Consider the following 17,066-nt stretch of genomic DNA (forward strand, 5'->3'; position numbering starts at 1 on the left):
ACTATAGTTTTTAACTGTACTGTAAATCCCCATGAAGAAAGACACATTTAACGGAACAATGGACTTCAGTCACATTCATGTACATTTAATCTATCCCACGTTACTTAATGCGTGAAATGTTTTGACTACATATGGAATTGAATATCCATATTCTTCATAAGAAGCACACACTTCAAATTAGAAGTTCAAGGTTGTTCACCCCCCAAAGCTGGACAGTTTCACGAATGAGCCGAGGATGCTGCTCTGTGGCACCAGTAAGCTATTATTTGACAGAAAATGAAAGTACATTGAGCATTTAGGACCATTATACTGCTCCTAGTACTAGGATGGGTTAAATGCAGAGGACTAATTTCACTGTGTGTGCTCTGCTGTGTGCATGCATGTGACAAATAAAGAGGGTTTCATCCTCCGATTCTATCTATCTATGAATATGAATTGTAATAACAAGGCCATCTGCTGGTCGAATACAATTACTACACGTGTCGCTCACTTATGACGTTTTTTTTCACGTGTGTTTTCCGGCATGGTGACCTCTTCTTCAGTAAATACAGCCGCGTTTAGGAGATATGAAGACGAATTGTTAGTTGTTCTACTGTACATGCCGTAAGTGACCTCCCAACCAGGATTACTGTTATAATTACTTTGATGTTGAATGCATTATTGATGTTTCATTTATTTAACAACTGCATATGTAATTTTCTACTGTTTATCTGCCCCTGGGTGGCATCTCAGGACATATCCTTTCTTTTTGATTCGTTTTTTTAAAATTAATCTATAGTTATGGCTGTGCAAATGCCCTTTGCTGGACTTTTGTTTATGAGAAGACTGGTGAGAAATAGCAGTCAAAGACATCTCAGTTGCAGGTGCATAATCCAAAAATGTAGGATGAGGCAAACAAGAACCGTTTCAACTGCTTTTGTAAATTATAACGAGAACAAGGGAGACGACTCGGACCCCTCACCCCTTAGCTCCAACTTGACCTTCAAGCAAGCTCTGCTATCCAGAAGGAGACCCCTGTCCCCCCTGGAGAGGATCAGCAGCCTGCTGCCCCAGGACGCCCTAAGCCCTGAGGTGATGCAGCTGAGGGAGGAGCAGAACCAGGAAGCCTCAGAAGAGGACACAAACATCCACACACAAGCAGAACATGAGGCTATCCCTAAAGAGGATGACTCGGAGACCCATCATGCATCAGATGCAGCTATGGAGACAGAGGAGGAAAAAGGTTCGATACCACCCACCCTGCCTGGGGAGAGCTTGCTGGTGTTCGGGGAACTGCTGTTGGCCGAACATCGTAAGAAAGGCCGTGTGGAGTTCAGGAGGATGTTTGCCCTTCAGGCGGGGGCACGCCTGAACAGCAGCTGGGGGATCATCCTGCACGATAACATAGCCAGGCAACCCGCGGGTCGCTTCCTGAAGACGAGCAGGGGGACTCCCATCCTTATACGGCGGCCCAGTCTGGAGGATTATGTGCTGCACATGAAGAGGGGGCCCGCCATCGCCTACCCAAAGGTACACACTTTGCATTCCTGTTTCAGAGTGTCTCAAGGTGGTATTGACAATTTCTTCTTACAGGTTTGTCTCTTTCTCTTTTTTCCCAGGATGCAGCTACTATGCTGATGATGATGGATGTCACAGAAGGAGACCGTGTGTTGGAGTCAGGATCTGGGTCCGGGGCCATGTCTCTGTTCTTGTCCAAAGCAGGTCTGCACCAATCATACTGTCTTTATCTCACTTCACAGGCAAAATAGCTTATTCATGTGCTGGTCTATTTTAAGAGTTTGGGCTTTTTTGCGTTCATAACATGTCTTGTTTTGGACCAGTTTACCAAAAAGTTTCATTGTGATATCTATCAGCTATTTCTACCTGGAAATGTGTGGAAATTAGAACTTATTAAATGAGAAATTGCCCCATTTGCATATTTAAACGTAACATTATGCTTCATGATGATATCTTTTAGTGAAAATATTGACCCTATTTACGTGCAGTTTACCTCAGTACTGAAAGTAGATACTTTTCCTTTAGCTGCCATATTACTAAATGTATTACAGCACAGAAGGAAGCATGCTTTTACTCATGAACAGATCATGATATGTAAACCTTAATGGATTCATCTTAGGCTGACCTGTAACGGCAGATTTCTGATTAGAGGTCACTTTGTTCTGCACAGTGATACATTTAGCAGGGGTAATTCGGTAGAAAAAGAGGTAGTTCCTTTATGAAACTGCTCTCAACAAAGTCTGGGGATTACAGTATACTGTCATATTTTATTATATGTTGCTGCACTCAGTTTCCTACATAATTTACTGAATAGTTTATTATTATAATTATAATTTAAAAATTAATAGCTTTTTCATTTTGTATGTTTTATTCTTCTTTCTGTGTGTGTGTAGGCACCACTTTTACCAAAACTAATTCCTTGCATGTGCAAACTGGCTTGGTAAATAAAAAACGATTCTGATTCTGATTCTGGGGTTGTATAGGAAAAGTATTTTAGCAAATACCTGGAATACTATGTGCACAATGCTTTATTGAACTGTTTAAGGTAGCAGAATTGACATTCCCGTGTTTGTTTTTGTTTCTCCCAGTGGGCTGTAAAGGCAGCGTGCTGAGCATGGAGGTCAGGGAGGACCACCACAAGAGAGCGGTGCTTAACTACAACCGCTGGAGGACAGCATGGAGTCTGCGGCGAGGGGAGGAGTGGCCTGACAACGTCCAATTTCACAGAGCCGACCTCTGCACAGCCTCCCCGCTCATCGCCGGTCAGGGATTTAATGCGGTTAGTGTACAGAAACACCTGATTATATGTATTAACACTCCTGGATTAGACTTTATGACACCCGGATTGTGTGTTGCAGATTGCCCTTGACATGGCCAACCCACACCTGGTCCTACCCACTGTGATTCCACATCTGCACCCTGGAGCTGTGTGTGCCGTCTACCTCGCCAAGTGTGTATCTCCAGTGTCTCACTGTCTCCTTTAAAACCAGACCTAAAACAGGAAAAAAGTGCATTTGTTTCATAGTGGATGTTGAATGTTTTGAAAATGTTTAATTGTTGTCTTTCGGATGAGAAGATTGATACAACTCCACCTAGTTGTTTTATTAGCTTAGCGATTTAAGATCCATTCAATTCGTGAAATTTGCCATGATTAAAGGCAGAACCAAAAGTGAATCTGCAATCATTTAATTAGTGGCACGACAGGGGAACCCTACCTGAAGAAGAACATGGTGTTCTCCCATTCATTGACTGTCCCTCCCTGTACTTCAGCATCACTCAGGTCATTGACCTGCTGGAGGGAATGCGGTGTTCGGCGCTCCCTCTGCTCTGTGAACGCATCATCGAGGTCCCAAACCGAGACTGGCTGGTGGCTCCGGCTCTGCAGAAAGACGGGAAGTACTGCATCAGGAAGGCACCGGTCCTGGTGGAAGAGCAGAGGGAGGAGACGGAGAAAGGTTTGTATAATATGACACAAACATCACTGTGCTCGTCATAAAGGATCATATTTTCCAGCACTTTTTTTAACGTTATATTTCAGACAAGACGAGCACCGAGCAGCCAGCGGCCTTTGGGAGTTTTCCCTACATTGCCAGGCCTCATCCTGAACAGATGAGCCATACAGGTACAGATATTGACTCAAATTTCTAGTCTGAGTCTGACAGTTCGATTTTATGAATATATTTTCATTGTCTTTCTTATTTTCAGCATTCCTGGTGAAACTGAGGAAGTGTGAGCGGTAGCTGGTCTGCCTGCAAGGAGCCTCAGGATAAAACATCCTCACACATCAACCTTATTGTAACTGTACAAAATGAAGAATAAATGTGTTTATGTATATTGGCTGTGAATATACAGTATTATTGTGTGCTGTACACTGCTGTGTGAATGAATGGAATACTCAGATCTTTCACTAAAGTAAATAATGAAAGTAATAATTCCACATTATGGATATACTCAGTTACGAGGATAAGACCCTCATTATAAATCTTACTAAAATTAAAGTAGAGGTGAAAGAAGAACTCAGATCTTATACTTAAAAATAACAATACAGTGTTGAAATACTAAATGTCTTGCATTCAAAATGTTACTTTAGTGAAAGTGCAAAAGTATTAGCAGCAGAATACACTTAAGTACCAAATCTAGAAGTGCTCATGATCCAAAGTAGTAATATCTATTGCATCACTGGATTAGAGTTTCTGATGCATTCATGTGCACATAATTCTAGTTTGTACCTGGTAAAGGATGATGTAGCTTTCCAATGATTGAAGCCTTAGCTTGACGCTCGTGACAGTTTCCCTCGTCGTAATCCACATCAAAAACCCACTGGACACCTCGGTAAATTCAACCGTTTACTTTGATTCAAGAAAAATAAGCACGGAAAATAATGTCATTTTACAAAAGCTATAAAATGATTCCAAAAAATCGAGAGAGAGTGAGAGAGGTCAAAAAACTGTGTGGCTCCACTCTACCATTCTTTTTCTGACTGAACAAGATTAACCCCGGAAACTCCTCCCGAGTGCACCAAAAATAAATCAAAAGGCACACACTTCCAAATATTAGCTATTAATTACGTCATTTTGAACATGAACTGAACCACCGAAGTCAAAACATCAACAAACTGCATTTAGGCTCCTACAGATGAGATACCACATCAATAACGTTTCACACTGCCTGGTGTCTCCATCAACAACGGAACATTGTAATCTAAAAGTTGTTTAGCATAAAATGTAAATAAATGGATATAAGTAAAGCAGATTTACCTGAGAAATGCACTAAAGTAACTGTACTTGGTTACTTTCCACCACTTCATACAAGTACAAAGGGATAAGCACCAATCTAAGTAAAGAACAAAAGGTAACAGTGCTCATTCTGCACAATGGCCCATTTTAGAATAAAATAAACCATATCAATCTCTTTTAAATGGTACAAGGAGTTTTTGATTACTACATACACTGGATTCCACCAAGGGATCAACAAAGATGGTCTAACTCATATCAATTATATTTTATTTTCTAAATTAATCCGATCCTACCAAATTACTATCGTTATCAAAACATTAAGTGGAGTATAAAGTACATTTGGATCTGAATTGTTGTGGGGAAAACACTTTAAAATTGCACTGAGCTAAGCTATATGTTGCTACATTATTTCAAAAACACAGGTTATGTGAGACTTGAGAGCATAAAATAAGTTTGTAATAAAGACTCAAAACTGATTAAATTGAAGCCTTTATTGAGAACTCAAGAGGCAGTGTTGGGTTATCAAACAGGCACATTGGCAACAGTAGTAAAAACACAGCCGGTAGAATCCCAGAATGCAGTGACTGATGTTAATTCTTCCTAAATGTCACACTTATTTACCTTTTGCATTCATTTAACATCTGTGTACAAACAAGTGGCCGTCAAAAAATAATCACAAAGTGCTTAGTACATAAATAAATATATAAATAAAGAACTCAGTGAAAGTTTAACAAGTATTTACAACAGTGTTTCTGCGTGTTTCCATTAGAGTGCGAGTCGTTTTTTTCTGACCAGTTATTTTGAAACTAGAGAGGTTCATTGGTACTCAGACCTCTACTTCATTGTAAAGTATTGAGGAGAGACAACAACACACAGAAGCGCAGGGTCAGCATGCTGAGGCTCTGAGACTCTACTCCTCACTGATCCAGTCCATGGAGGTGTCCTTTGTGGAGCCGCAGGAAGACTCAACTCCTAATGAAGAGAAAGGGTAGATGGAAAACAAAATTTCCTCTCAAGTTGTATTAAGAGGAGTCATTGACAAACTTATTCCTATACTAAATACACGTTGTCAGGGGTGGAAAAGTTAAAATAATTTCATTTAGTTAATTTAGGTTTTCCACGTCTGATAAAGAGCCGCCTACAGCCGCTTTTCTCAGACGTAGCCCTGCTTACACCTGTGTTGACTCACCAGGAATAACTAGTTGATAGAGAGTTGATCTACAGGTATGATCTCCACAAACTGTGCATCCCTCCAGTGTTGAAATTAAGCCTTGTGTAAATTGAAATGTGCGAGTTATTATACCAGTGACGATATCTCTTAAATATATTTTTTGACATTCTTAAGGGATTGTTTTGAGGAAGGGTACATTTACTCGTCTAGATAAGCAGTAAATAAGCTCCATTAAAATGAATCATTTCTAAACCCTAAAAAGTAGATTTAATTTTCAATTTATTTTTATTTTTTATCTACAATTATTTTGGGAAACAACTCTTCAGTTTTAGATGGTGCCTGAGATCCTTAACTTTAGTTTATCTTATCATTTTCCTTTTTTTTGAAAAGTGATACGTACTGGGAACCTCCTCCGCACAGCAGCAGAAAGAATGCTGCGCATGGATCTTCGTCTCCACTACCTTCCTGCGAGAGCCTGCCGCTCTGGGTGGGGTGATCTGCAGACTCAGAGCGGTGGTGAATGGGTGTAATGAGGCGGGTTTTGGGGTCTGTGCAGAAGAGGCTCGGAAAGGAGAATAGGGACCTGGGCCCGGATCTAACCTGGCACTGCTGTTGCAGAGGGCACAGGGGACCGGGGAGGCAGTGGGCCCACGGGGGATCTGCGCAAGATCTCGAGCCCCGTACTGTCGCTGGGCACCGCTGTGGTGCTCTGACCGCTCTCGCTTCCACACGAAGTGAGAGGACACGATCGCCATCACCTGAAGGCCAAAGATGGGCAGACACAAAAACATAAATAGAGCTCCATCAGAAAAAAAACTGAGATTGAGCTTCTGGCATTAAATGAAAGCTATACAAATTACACTGCACAGCAAAAACTTACAAGATTCCCAGAGAAACCCCATCTATCACTCTCCTTAGGCAATTACAGTGCTGTGTACCTCTTCACAGCAGCGCCTGCTGACGGCAGCTCTGTACTCCAGGCGAGCCCACAGCTGGTCTCGCTGCTTGAGGAAGCGAGGAAACTGCTTCCTCCAGTTCTTGCCTAGCGCCCATGGAAATATCTCATATTTACTCTCCTCTTCATCCTCCTCCATGGTGTTGGCAAGATACCTAGAGAGGAAGCACTTGAGCGGGTTCACTTCTTGACAATAACAAGACAGAAAAACTATATGTGTTTGTTTTTATTTGAAACTTACAGTGCAATGAAAAAGTTCTTCCTGTTGTATTCAGGAATGGTAAAGTGGGCCCGTTTGAAGTATACAAATGTCATGGCTAGAAGGTACTGAGCAATTAGGGAGAAAAGTTAAAGGTAGTTAATTGTTAGCCTGTACAGATATTTTGTCACTTTTACCAATTTTTTTACACAACAATTTACCTGGTCAGCCATTTTACAGCAACAGTCCATACACAGAAAGTCATGGATCACATTGTCATCTGTAAAAAAAAAAATATTAGAAATATAAAAAGCCAAAACATAAAGGTAGAAAATAGAGGAAAGAAAATCAAAAATAAGACCAAATGCCTAAAATTATTAAATTTTTTCCAGTTTAAAAGTAAGAACTGAATAAATAATAAATGCTTTTTATTTGGGCTGCTGATTTACCAAGAAGTCTAAAGAACGATGCCATTTCCTGCCGTTGGATGACGATAGTTGGGGGCATGGCCATTTTGGCATCCCGATGGCTTGGCTGGCTTTTTCCAGGCGGGCCCTGGCCATCATGGCCGTTGCTTCTTTTAAGACGGAGTCCTCTTCTGATTTGGAGAGAGTTTGAACTGTTGGGTTTGACTCCGACAGTTACTGATGGAGTAGCCTGGCGCCAATTGTTTGTGTGCTTCATCATGCTTCAGTTTAGATCATCTGTGGTGTGGTGTGTTCTGAGAGGCACAAGGTTGAAAATGAACAGTCATTTCTTAGCTACAAAACCAAAATAAAGTTTCTTCCATCCGTTAAACACTTCCGCTTTAAAATGGTTACTTTATTTTAATAGGTTTAATGTTTTCTGCTTGTTGTCATTTGCGTTCATTACAGACTACGCCTGAACATATCACCCTTTTAGCAGAATGTTGTGTGACATTGTGTTTAACCTTTCATTTCTGACATTTTACTTGCTTGCTCTATGATCTGCTTTGTATATTAGGTACAGTGGTAGAAGTACACATTTGAGGTCATTTTACTTTACCTACTTAACTTTAAGTATTATCAGTTCATGGTACTTTATACTTATACTCTACCAATTCTTAAAGCAAATGTTGTAACTTTTACTTCACTAAATTTATTTTACAGATTTATTTACTAGTTACTTTATCAATTCTGATTTTTGATATGCATTCAGATTTGAAACTTTTAAAATATATATATATTTGGTATAGATTAAAAGCACCCAACATTAAAGTACTCTTCCGTAGCCAGAACCATGATTGGGTTAACAGAAAATTGATGTCACTCTTTGGCTGCTTTTTTTTCGATTTATAATATTATATATTATATTTTTCCTGCAATGATTACTTTTACTCTTAACACTCGAAGTATATTTTCCTTATTGTATTAAATAAATACTTGTACTTAATTGAGTGTCTTAATGCAGCACTTTTACTTTAATTGAGTATTTTTACAGTGTGATATTAGTACTTTTACTCACGTAAATAATCTGAATACTTGTTCCAGAACTGATTAGGTAGGTTTAACCAAGTAGGCTACCTGATTTTCACCCCATACATATCAAGCTAGCTGTCAGCCACCTAGCAAAAACGCTAACCATTTCTAGCTTGTAGGAAGCTAATTCAAACTTTAGCTCAAGCAAAACGTTATTTCTGTACTTTCTTTGGGGAAATGAGCTTGGCAAAGAGAGTCTTAAAGTTAAACACACAACAAAATGTCCTAAACAAAGTCCTTACCTTCGCGGCTCTTCCTTTTGGAGTTAGTGGATGGAGCAGAGTTTAGTAGTTAATGTGTGGTTGACTTCCAAACCGTTTAAAAGTCTACGGATTTCAGTGTTAATAACAATGTGAGTGACACAACGGAGCAGAGCTGAGTAGCAAAGAGCTGAAGTGGATATTATCCTGGAGAAAAGGAGAACATACTAACAATGACTAACTGTAAAAGCTAAACTGAGAAAATAAAAAGTAATCTTCAGTAGTTTAAAGGACCAGAGAGGATGGTAGTTTGGTAACGCGCTTCAGGGTACCCGCCAATCGTTTAACAGGACACCTGCACGCGGAGACGCGATAACCAATCAGATCGCTCTCCTTCTTCTTCTACGTCAAATAATGGCGAAACTACCTCAAGCAGAAATCAGCATAAAGTTATGAACATGAAACAAAATACGAATGAGATAAAGACACAATCAGATAAAGATAGAACTAAAATAACAAACTAATATAATTTGCAAGAATTATTTTTCTAATTTATATGTTAATAATTCAGATTAATTGACATAATTTATACATTGTTGTTATTCACAATGAGTCAATTAATACATAAATAAACGGGTTTAAGTGACACTTGGTTGGATAGGTTGGGTGATTCTCTGAATTGGGTGCCCTTTGAGTCCCCAAAGCTTACTTCAAAGATTTTAAATGAAAGTAAATTACAACATGTATTTTAAAGCAATGAATTAATGGAACAGGGTGTTTTGCATTACAATGTAAAACTATATATATATATATATATATATATATATATATATATTAAGAATTGGTTGTCTTTGTAGTAGACAACAAACATATTTGCATGTCCTCACTAAGCATCATTACATATTCATTGAAGCTGTCTGTGATGCGGTTGAACTCAAAACTATGGAAATTCCTAATTAAATTCCTTCTTATTGTGATTTTATGCCTGAGGTGGGAAAATGTGTTTTCTCAAAGGTTCAAGTAGTCCACTACCAGATGTAATGATCAGAAATGACCCAAAGTGCACCCGATTAGGGGAATTACCCAGTTTGGTCTTTATTTTATCATATTTATTTCATACTTCAGTAAATTATTAGGCTATATCACTGCACAGAAGGAAAAGACAGAGAGGCCAGGGATTTGTGAAGATTTGACTGTGTATTTACTGAGCATAACAGAAGTGAGCAGCTTCTGCAAATGGAAAAGGCTGTTTTCTATTGTTATTTTTAAACAATAATGCATTACATGGTGAGAAAGAGATTTAATTACTTTCATATCCTTAATATTGCTTTCTTTTCCTGTTCATTTTAATTCAAGTAATCAAATATAAAACAAATCATCAATTGTCTTTAGATATATTGTCAAATACAAAATCAGTGATATTTTAGTTCTATATCATATCACTGTACATAGAATACAACGTTTAGTAACTGTTGTCTGCATATGACTGCAATTGAAAATAACACTTTCACATTTGATCAATGTAGTTAATTTGGCATGGAAAATAGCCTTAGAACTAAAGGGGGAGATATTGTTTTGCAGGCTATAAAAAGCCACCTGAGGCCAGCTCTAATTAAGCAAATGAGCTTATAGTCTTACCGCTAGGTGAGTTTTACATGCTTTAACGTGACATATGCGCATGCTGAGGAGTTCACGGAAAGCCCCACTAATCCTGTCAGCTGTGTGTCCTTTGTATGACAAAGAAGGATGAATTTCAGAGCACGCTACATGGAATTTTTTATAAAAAAGTCCATCGATCTGTGGATTTACTTTGCCTATTTTACAGGTGGGAGAGATTTGTAAAATGGAAGTATCAATATTTTGTTTCGGTAGCATCCTAGTGGAGAGGGATCTTGTCGGACTTGACAACCTCAGCCATCTGAAAATGTCAGATACAGCAAGTGGCTAAGTATCTTGGCTGTTTTTTGCTTCATTGACTTCAGCGTGGTGTCTGCTTGTATCTGAAGACATCCAAAATGGGCTGCTCACCATCCAAAGGTAACAGTTTTGGGGTTCTGGGTCCCATGAAGAAGGGCAGAATGCTTCCCCCTGCACCTCAAGAAAGCCCCAGAGATTCCCGCTTTGATGATGCCAAGAAGCATTATTCAACTGGATCAACAGATGTGGATACAAAGGAGAGAAAGGCAGCTGGACAAACCCAGGTACTTCAGAAAGAGGCTCCTATAACACCACAAAAAAAGAGATATGTGACTGAACCAGCCCCTGAAGCACTAAACATGGATAAAACAGGACGTCAAGGAATGGACAACAACACAGTTTCACAGAAAAAGGACAAAAATGTTGACAAGCAGGATGTGGCAGAAAAAAAGCCTGCAAGGAAACAAAAGAAAAATACCAGAGGTGTTAAGGGGCTTAAAAAGAAAGACAAGGAAAAACAACCTACAGAACAGAAAGTGGACTTCCCAGAACCTTTGGTAAAAGCTCACCAAGCTGCTTATGCCTTTTTAAATCCTAGCATAAACAAATATGATCTTTTACTAGGACTTTTGGAAGAAGCAACCCAAACACAGGTTTCTGTGCAGACTATGGTTGCTTTTATGGCTCTACGCTACGAGGAAATAATTCAGGGTCTGGAGGAAATGGCAGATGAGGGAGAAAATGTTTTTAAAGAAAATCGAGAGCATCTTGCTTGGCCAAGTCAAATTAAAAACCTGTCATCTTCTCCACCTTCAAAGTCTGGTTCTGCTAATATTGAGCCCCCACCGGATTTATTGCAGCAGCTGCTTCAGTACACCACACAGAGAATGCAAAATGTAAACCAGACTGTTGGTGGAATTGGGGAGTCTGCTTTGGAGGAGGCAGTGGAATATTTTGCATCTGTCTCAGAGCTTTTAGAGGAGAAACTAAAAGTTAAACGTACAATAGAGACTAGGCTAATGCGAGTTTTGTCTCGTATTGAAATGGCCTCTCTGCGCAAGCCTGGGCCAGAGGATTCTGCTCTCTTTAGCGAGGACAGTGGTATTGGGGCTGAGAGTGAATCCCTTGCTGGATCTGAAAGACGCCTTAGACGAGAGAGTTATGCGTCCACTGGGACAAATAGAACAACTCCTGTCAGCCCTATGGAATACACCTCTGTGAACATTAGGCCAAGAGGATCCAGGCAAAAGATTGAAAGTCAAATTAGTCCAAGTGTTTCCCTCACCTCACTTAACTCATTGTGTTCAGCTGGTACCATAATGGCTAATAACCAAAGAGACTCATTGCTAGGATCAGTGTCCTTAGATTTTGGTGAAGAAGACGAAAATGATGATGAACATGATGATGAACAGATAGATAGCTGCATGGTAGATGTAAGGTTTAGAAAGCGATCAAATTCTTCCCCTTTAAACTGTGAACAGCAACAACCACGCCGTCTACCCCCAAAGCGAATAGAAAATCCTCAAAATGTCGAAATGACTCTAAGAATGAAACATGCTATAAGTGGTAGGATACAATTTGTCCCATCGCAGAATGCTGGTGCCAAAACCAAGGAAGTTGGCAGCCCAAAAACCAGTAGACGGCAGTGGATGGATGAAGAACGGTCTCCAAGGAGGCCTCAAACAACAGCACCTACTCGGAAGGTAGTGTTAAAAAAGACCCCGGTGTCTAAAGAGCGACGTTCCCAATCAGCAGAATCCCTGCGGAGCAAAGGTGAAGATCCTACTCTGCTTGAACTAGAAAGGACCCAGAAGGATTTAGACCACAGGTTGCAAAGAATGAGTCAAAGCAAGAAAGGAGGAAACATCAAGACTGCTTCACCAAAACAAAATCATGGAACCTCACCAGCACAATCTCCAGCAAAAAATCGCAAACATCCCTCGCTACAAAAGAACAGCCATTCCCAACTAATTGATGACAAAGCAGTCCTTACAAGGCGCAACAGCAAAAAACTGGAGGCAGCAAGTGTGGTGGAAGATGATAAACTGAAGGGCAAGAAAACATCTAAGGGTCCTATAAAAGCCACCCCACCCCCTAGCCCTCCTGCATCACCACGACCACATTCAGGCCTTTACAGAGGCAGGAAGTCAGTCAAAAGACTGATTGATACCTTCAGTCAAGGGATAGAGGATCTAGATGTTTCTAAAAGTCTTGGGCCTCTCAAAGGAGTAAGGAAGTGTGGCGTTCCTGTGTTACCGGGTTTAGGAAATGTAGAAGCCGTGCTGAGCACCGGAATAACCAGCTGTAGACCTGAATCCAGGTCATTTGAGAAAAACAATTATTTAGATCTGGATAGCCTTCCTCCCCCTCCACTGGAAGTATTAATGGACAATTCCTTTGAACATGCCCAGAGTCTTTCCTCTGGTGTATCAGATGAATGGTGTACAAAAGTCGGAAAGTCACCCGTATTAAAAAGGGTTCCAGTATCACAACGACTGAGGGCCTCTGTTCAGTCAGTGAACGTCCTGCCAAGTAAAGGAAGCCTTCCACAAACTTCCAAGGTAACTCCCCTTGATAGACCGGATCACCAGGACACATCTACACTGTCAAAGTTTAGCCAGCCAGATGTCCAACTGGAGGCAGACACAGAGAAGGAAAAGGATTCCTTGTACCAGCAAGACAGAAAGATCATACATCTAAGAAACTCTTCACACTCTCAAGGATTGTCAAAAAATGATGTAGCAACAAACCTATCTGGCAGTCAAGAAGTAACAGCAAACATACAAGATGGTGGCAACCTTTCAGTGCCTGAATATAACACTACAGTGCCTCCTTCCACAGTGGTTAGGAACCAACCACCTGCAACACCCCCCATGTCTAGGGGGCGAATGTTACCCACCACACCTTCTGCAACAAGCAGTGTACATCGAAGACTTCCCAGTCCCTATAACTCCAAAAGACAACCTACTCCACCTTCTTCCGCTAGCCCACCTGTAAACAGGAAACTCTACACACCACCATCGTCACAAGTAAGACTTCCCAGCCCACCTGTAACAAAGCAACATTTTTTAAAATCAAATTCCTCCTCCTCCTACCCTTTCAAAGCACCGTCTCCACCTGCTTCGCCGAAAGTACAAAGATGGTCAAGGGAGAACAGCAGCGAAGATCTATCTAGTAGTCGGATGATCAGTAATGCACGTTCAGTCTTCGGCCCTTCATCCCCATCCCTGTTTGAGGCCCAGCCTTGTCCAGTTCCTCATCCCCCTCAAGCGTGGACCTCTACCAGGGTTTCTTTTCTCTCACGTTCTTTTGAAAATCATGGAAGGTTTCCCGCATCTGTTCAAGGACCTCGACCCTTCATCCGACGTAGCCATTCAGACCGAAGGCCAAGTCTGAATCAGCCAAGATCACCAGGCATCTCAGTGGCTGAGACTTGTGGGAGTGAGCCATCATTATACTCACAGGGGTAAGTGTTTACTATGTGTAAATGTTACACTTCCTAAGTCCTTAAATATGACTTCTCATTCAATCTTTTGTAATGGTTTTATTTTAGATTTTTTATAATAAAGTGTTGCTTTCACTGTTACATTGCTGAGTTACCTCAAAGATTTCTGATGCACAGAGTTCACATGTCATTTTAATGACGACATGAACTTTTGATGTTGATTAAGGGATTGGTGAAAGTGAGCTTAACGCACATAATATATGTAGAGTATATTGGACAGTAGTTTCCCAAGTTTTGCTGTACTTAATTTATAAGTATGACATGCTCTTAAAATGTAAAGACAGTACAGAAAGGAAAAAGACACATTTCATTCTTTCCAATACTGATTATGCAGTTTTTGAGTCTGTGAATACTGCATTATTGTACATTTTAACCTTTTTGCACAATTATGCACCCTTTCTGTTTATAAGTGACACAGACCCAGCTAGCCGCCCTCCGTAATTGCTATTGACAACATTCTCCAATCATTTTTATAGGCTGGATGATGAACCATCCAGGTATGAAGAACTATGGGGGAGCCAATCAAACCTAAGAACTACAATACGCTCAGCATCACACCCGGACCTGTGTGTTGTTGGACAGGCCTTGCACATAGACTAAAGGAGCCAGTGGGATTATGGATTAGCAGGTTTAACCAGGGAATTATGAAGATTCTGTTTACGCCACTGCAGAGAGGAATAGCTAATTCTATCCACACCTAACACACTCACAATGTTTCTTTCTAGTGTAGTGAAACGGTGTGCATCTTGGCATGCGTTTGTGCGTACTCAGCACCTAATTAAGCTTTTGTACTGTGAATGATATGTACAGTATATAAGAGAGGAAACAGTTTTATACACATGTTTACCTTTGGAACTCTTTTTCCTGGCTTCATTATAAATAAAGCTTTGGCATTTATATATCACTGAATCAAACAGCAATGGCATAATTTATAAGAAAAGTCACACGATTGTTATTAACTATGAATCATTCATTCAGTAACAAGTAATTTGTCTCTGTAGTCATATACTACACTGCAAGCTAAATAAAAAGGTCACCCTCAACCAGAATTTAAATATGTATTTTAATCCATATGTATTTTTTTGTTTCATGTTTTATTTTTACAATGTTTTTCAAAAAATAAATAATAAAACACATTAGAAAATACTTTCTAACTTCGTTTTTCTTACCATCCATTATCATTAACCTGAACAATAACAATATCTTCAACTCCTTTAAAAATGAATACAAATGAAAAATTACTATACTAACAGCCACTTGTGTCAGGCCAATGAAAGTCTGAAAGTGAAATGATTTCCTGTCCAGCACCTGTGACCGAGTGCTTTTCTGTTTCTGCCTTTTGATAGAATCATGCATTATAAAAAAGGCTGCAGAGGCAATTGTTTTTTCCTGTGTTGAATAAATCATCAGTTTACATCCGACTATTTCAATCAATAATGACATAATACAACAATAGAACACAGTTGGCAACACAACGGTATTGCATAACACTTTGATCTAAGGATAAACGGAAATATTACATGGTAAACTAATGCTTGTTTCCCACAAGGGTCAAAAATATAGTTTTCTTTCAGAACGTGTGTATAGCATTATATTTGAAGTTGTGCAGTGGTAGGATTGGATATTGTTAATATGATTGTTACTTTTAATCAGAATCAGAACCAAAATACTTCCTCTGTCCTGGGGAAAATTGTGCTTTGTGACATTTGCTCCATTTTAGAATAAAATTAAATAAATAAAGAATAATTTTAATATTTATTTATACATAATAAGTTTAATTAAGAATGTGCAATTAAAAGTTAACATAAATGTTCAAGCACATTTTTCCATAAAGGAAAAACAAATGAAATAAAATATACATATTTTTGTAAACTGAAAATTAAAGTATGTGCAATAAAAAAGGTAAAATAAAATAAATATATTTATGCAAACATAAGAAGTTAATGAAAGAAAATAAGTAAAATAAGTTGAAATAAAACAGATAACAATGTTTCTATCAACATAACAAGTTAATATAATTGTGATGAAAAGATAAAAAATAAAAAAGATATTAACAGAAAATACTTTAATAAGGAGTTAAAGTAAAATGCCCAATAAAAGATAACAACAAAATGTATAATGTAATATTGTAGTAAAGATGTTCACATTGTTACACAATATATTAACCTAATATATATTTAAAAAACATTCAGTTGTTCAGTAATACCCTTCTGCACTTTTTCAAGCATAGAATAATGTCCTCTCTTTCAATTTGTCTTTTTGACATCCTTCCAATTCATATGCATTTTCTATCGGAGCAATGTTGTGTATTTGTTTGTGTTCTGCCAGTTTTCTAAAGGAAGCTGTGGAGATGATCAGCTTTCAATCATCCCATTGATAAATTCCCCCTGTGGGAACACTGAGATGAATACAAACTAACAGCCTGTGCTCTGACTTGACCCCCACAGGCACTCAGTCATAATGCAGCAGTCTGTGCCTCCACACGTCAGTCAGCACAGCTCCAAGGTGCTCTCTCTTTTTAAAATGCCTGTGTTGCATTCCTCTGTCTGGAACAAAAAGTACCAGACCAATTCTCCTCGCTCAGTCTCTCCTGTTTGACTGCAATTACAAACTGTGTTTGTATATTCAAAGTAAATTGCAGCCCGCTTCCTGCAGAAAATAAACACGCCTTTTTAGTTGTGTGTCATTGGAACACACATTTTTCCACAATATCACATTCATTGCTATGAAAATCTTGAATATTCAAGAACGTATTCTGACAAATTTCGGTAAAATATATCTAAAAAATACAGTCAGTTCTTTTACTCTCGACTATAAATATATTATCAACTAAATAAGAAATGAAATATTTAAAATTCTTTAACTTTCCATGAACTAAAGCAACACT

General features: G+C 39.2%; 3 protein-coding genes across 3 annotated transcripts; 2 read left to right on the forward strand and 1 right to left on the reverse strand.

The window, feature by feature from the left end:
• The first annotated feature begins 493 nt into the window (after window positions 1-493).
• Window positions 494-3,842, forward strand: trmt61b (tRNA methyltransferase 61B). The gene is made up of 7 exons (XM_063908891.1): window positions 494-1,509; window positions 1,599-1,701; window positions 2,586-2,776; window positions 2,856-2,947; window positions 3,268-3,452; window positions 3,536-3,619; window positions 3,703-3,842. Exons 1-7 carry the CDS (start codon window positions 781-783, stop codon window positions 3,735-3,737), a joined length of 1,419 nt encoding a protein of 472 aa, XP_063764961.1. The 5' UTR covers window positions 494-780; the 3' UTR covers window positions 3,738-3,842.
• A 1,403-nt stretch (window positions 3,843-5,245) lies between these two features.
• spdya (speedy/RINGO cell cycle regulator family member A) lies at window positions 5,246-9,079 on the reverse strand. Its single transcript, XM_063908896.1, has 7 exons — window positions 8,800-9,079; window positions 7,508-7,779; window positions 7,280-7,338; window positions 7,101-7,186; window positions 6,843-7,014; window positions 6,305-6,662; window positions 5,246-5,705 (listed from the first exon to the last, which is right to left on the reverse strand). The coding sequence occupies exons 2-7, from the start codon at window positions 7,743-7,745 to the stop codon at window positions 5,644-5,646; spliced, it is 975 nt and encodes a 324-aa protein (XP_063764966.1). The 5' UTR covers window positions 7,746-7,779; window positions 8,800-9,079; the 3' UTR covers window positions 5,246-5,643.
• Window positions 9,080-10,494: 1,415 nt separating this feature from the next.
• Window positions 10,495-15,265, forward strand: pcare1 (photoreceptor cilium actin regulator 1). Its single transcript, XM_063908870.1, has 2 exons — window positions 10,495-14,140; window positions 14,656-15,265. Exons 1-2 carry the CDS (start codon window positions 10,773-10,775, stop codon window positions 14,777-14,779), a joined length of 3,492 nt encoding a protein of 1,163 aa, XP_063764940.1. The 5' UTR covers window positions 10,495-10,772; the 3' UTR covers window positions 14,780-15,265.
• The last annotated feature ends 1,801 nt before the right edge of the window (window positions 15,266-17,066 follow it).

This window comes from Eleginops maclovinus, chromosome 19 (assembly GCF_036324505.1).
Source record: "Eleginops maclovinus isolate JMC-PN-2008 ecotype Puerto Natales chromosome 19, JC_Emac_rtc_rv5, whole genome shotgun sequence".
Classification (NCBI taxonomy): Eukaryota; Metazoa; Chordata; class Actinopteri; order Perciformes; family Eleginopidae; genus Eleginops; species Eleginops maclovinus.

What these genes read in the sequence shown, in the direction of transcription:
- spdya (XM_063908896.1), bottom strand. Translation starts at nt 7,745, where the DNA reads ATGATGAAGCACACAAACAATTGGCGCCAGGCTACTCCATCAGTAACT. An exon ending in ATCGTTCTTTAGACTTCTTG is followed by an intron (nt 7,339 to 7,507) that starts GTAAATCAGCAG and finishes TTTTTTTTACAG; the next exon opens with ATGACAATGTGATCCATGAC. An exon ending in CTGTGCGGAGGAGGTTCCCA is followed by an intron (nt 5,706 to 6,304) that starts GTACGTATCACT and finishes TCTCTTCATTAG; the next exon opens with GAGTTGAGTCTTCCTGCGGC.
- trmt61b (XM_063908891.1), top strand. Translation starts at nt 781, where the DNA reads ATGGCTGTGCAAATGCCCTTTGCTGGACTTTTGTTTATGAGAAGACTG. An exon ending in CCGCCATCGCCTACCCAAAG is followed by an intron (nt 1,510 to 1,598) that starts GTACACACTTTG and finishes CTTTTTTCCCAG; the next exon opens with GATGCAGCTACTATGCTGAT. An exon ending in GAGGGAGGAGACGGAGAAAG is followed by an intron (nt 3,453 to 3,535) that starts GTTTGTATAATA and finishes GTTATATTTCAG; the next exon opens with ACAAGACGAGCACCGAGCAG.
- pcare1 (XM_063908870.1), top strand. Translation starts at nt 10,773, where the DNA reads ATGGGCTGCTCACCATCCAAAGGTAACAGTTTTGGGGTTCTGGGTCCC. An exon ending in CCATCATTATACTCACAGGG is followed by an intron (nt 14,141 to 14,655) that starts GTAAGTGTTTAC and finishes TCATTTTTATAG; the next exon opens with GCTGGATGATGAACCATCCA.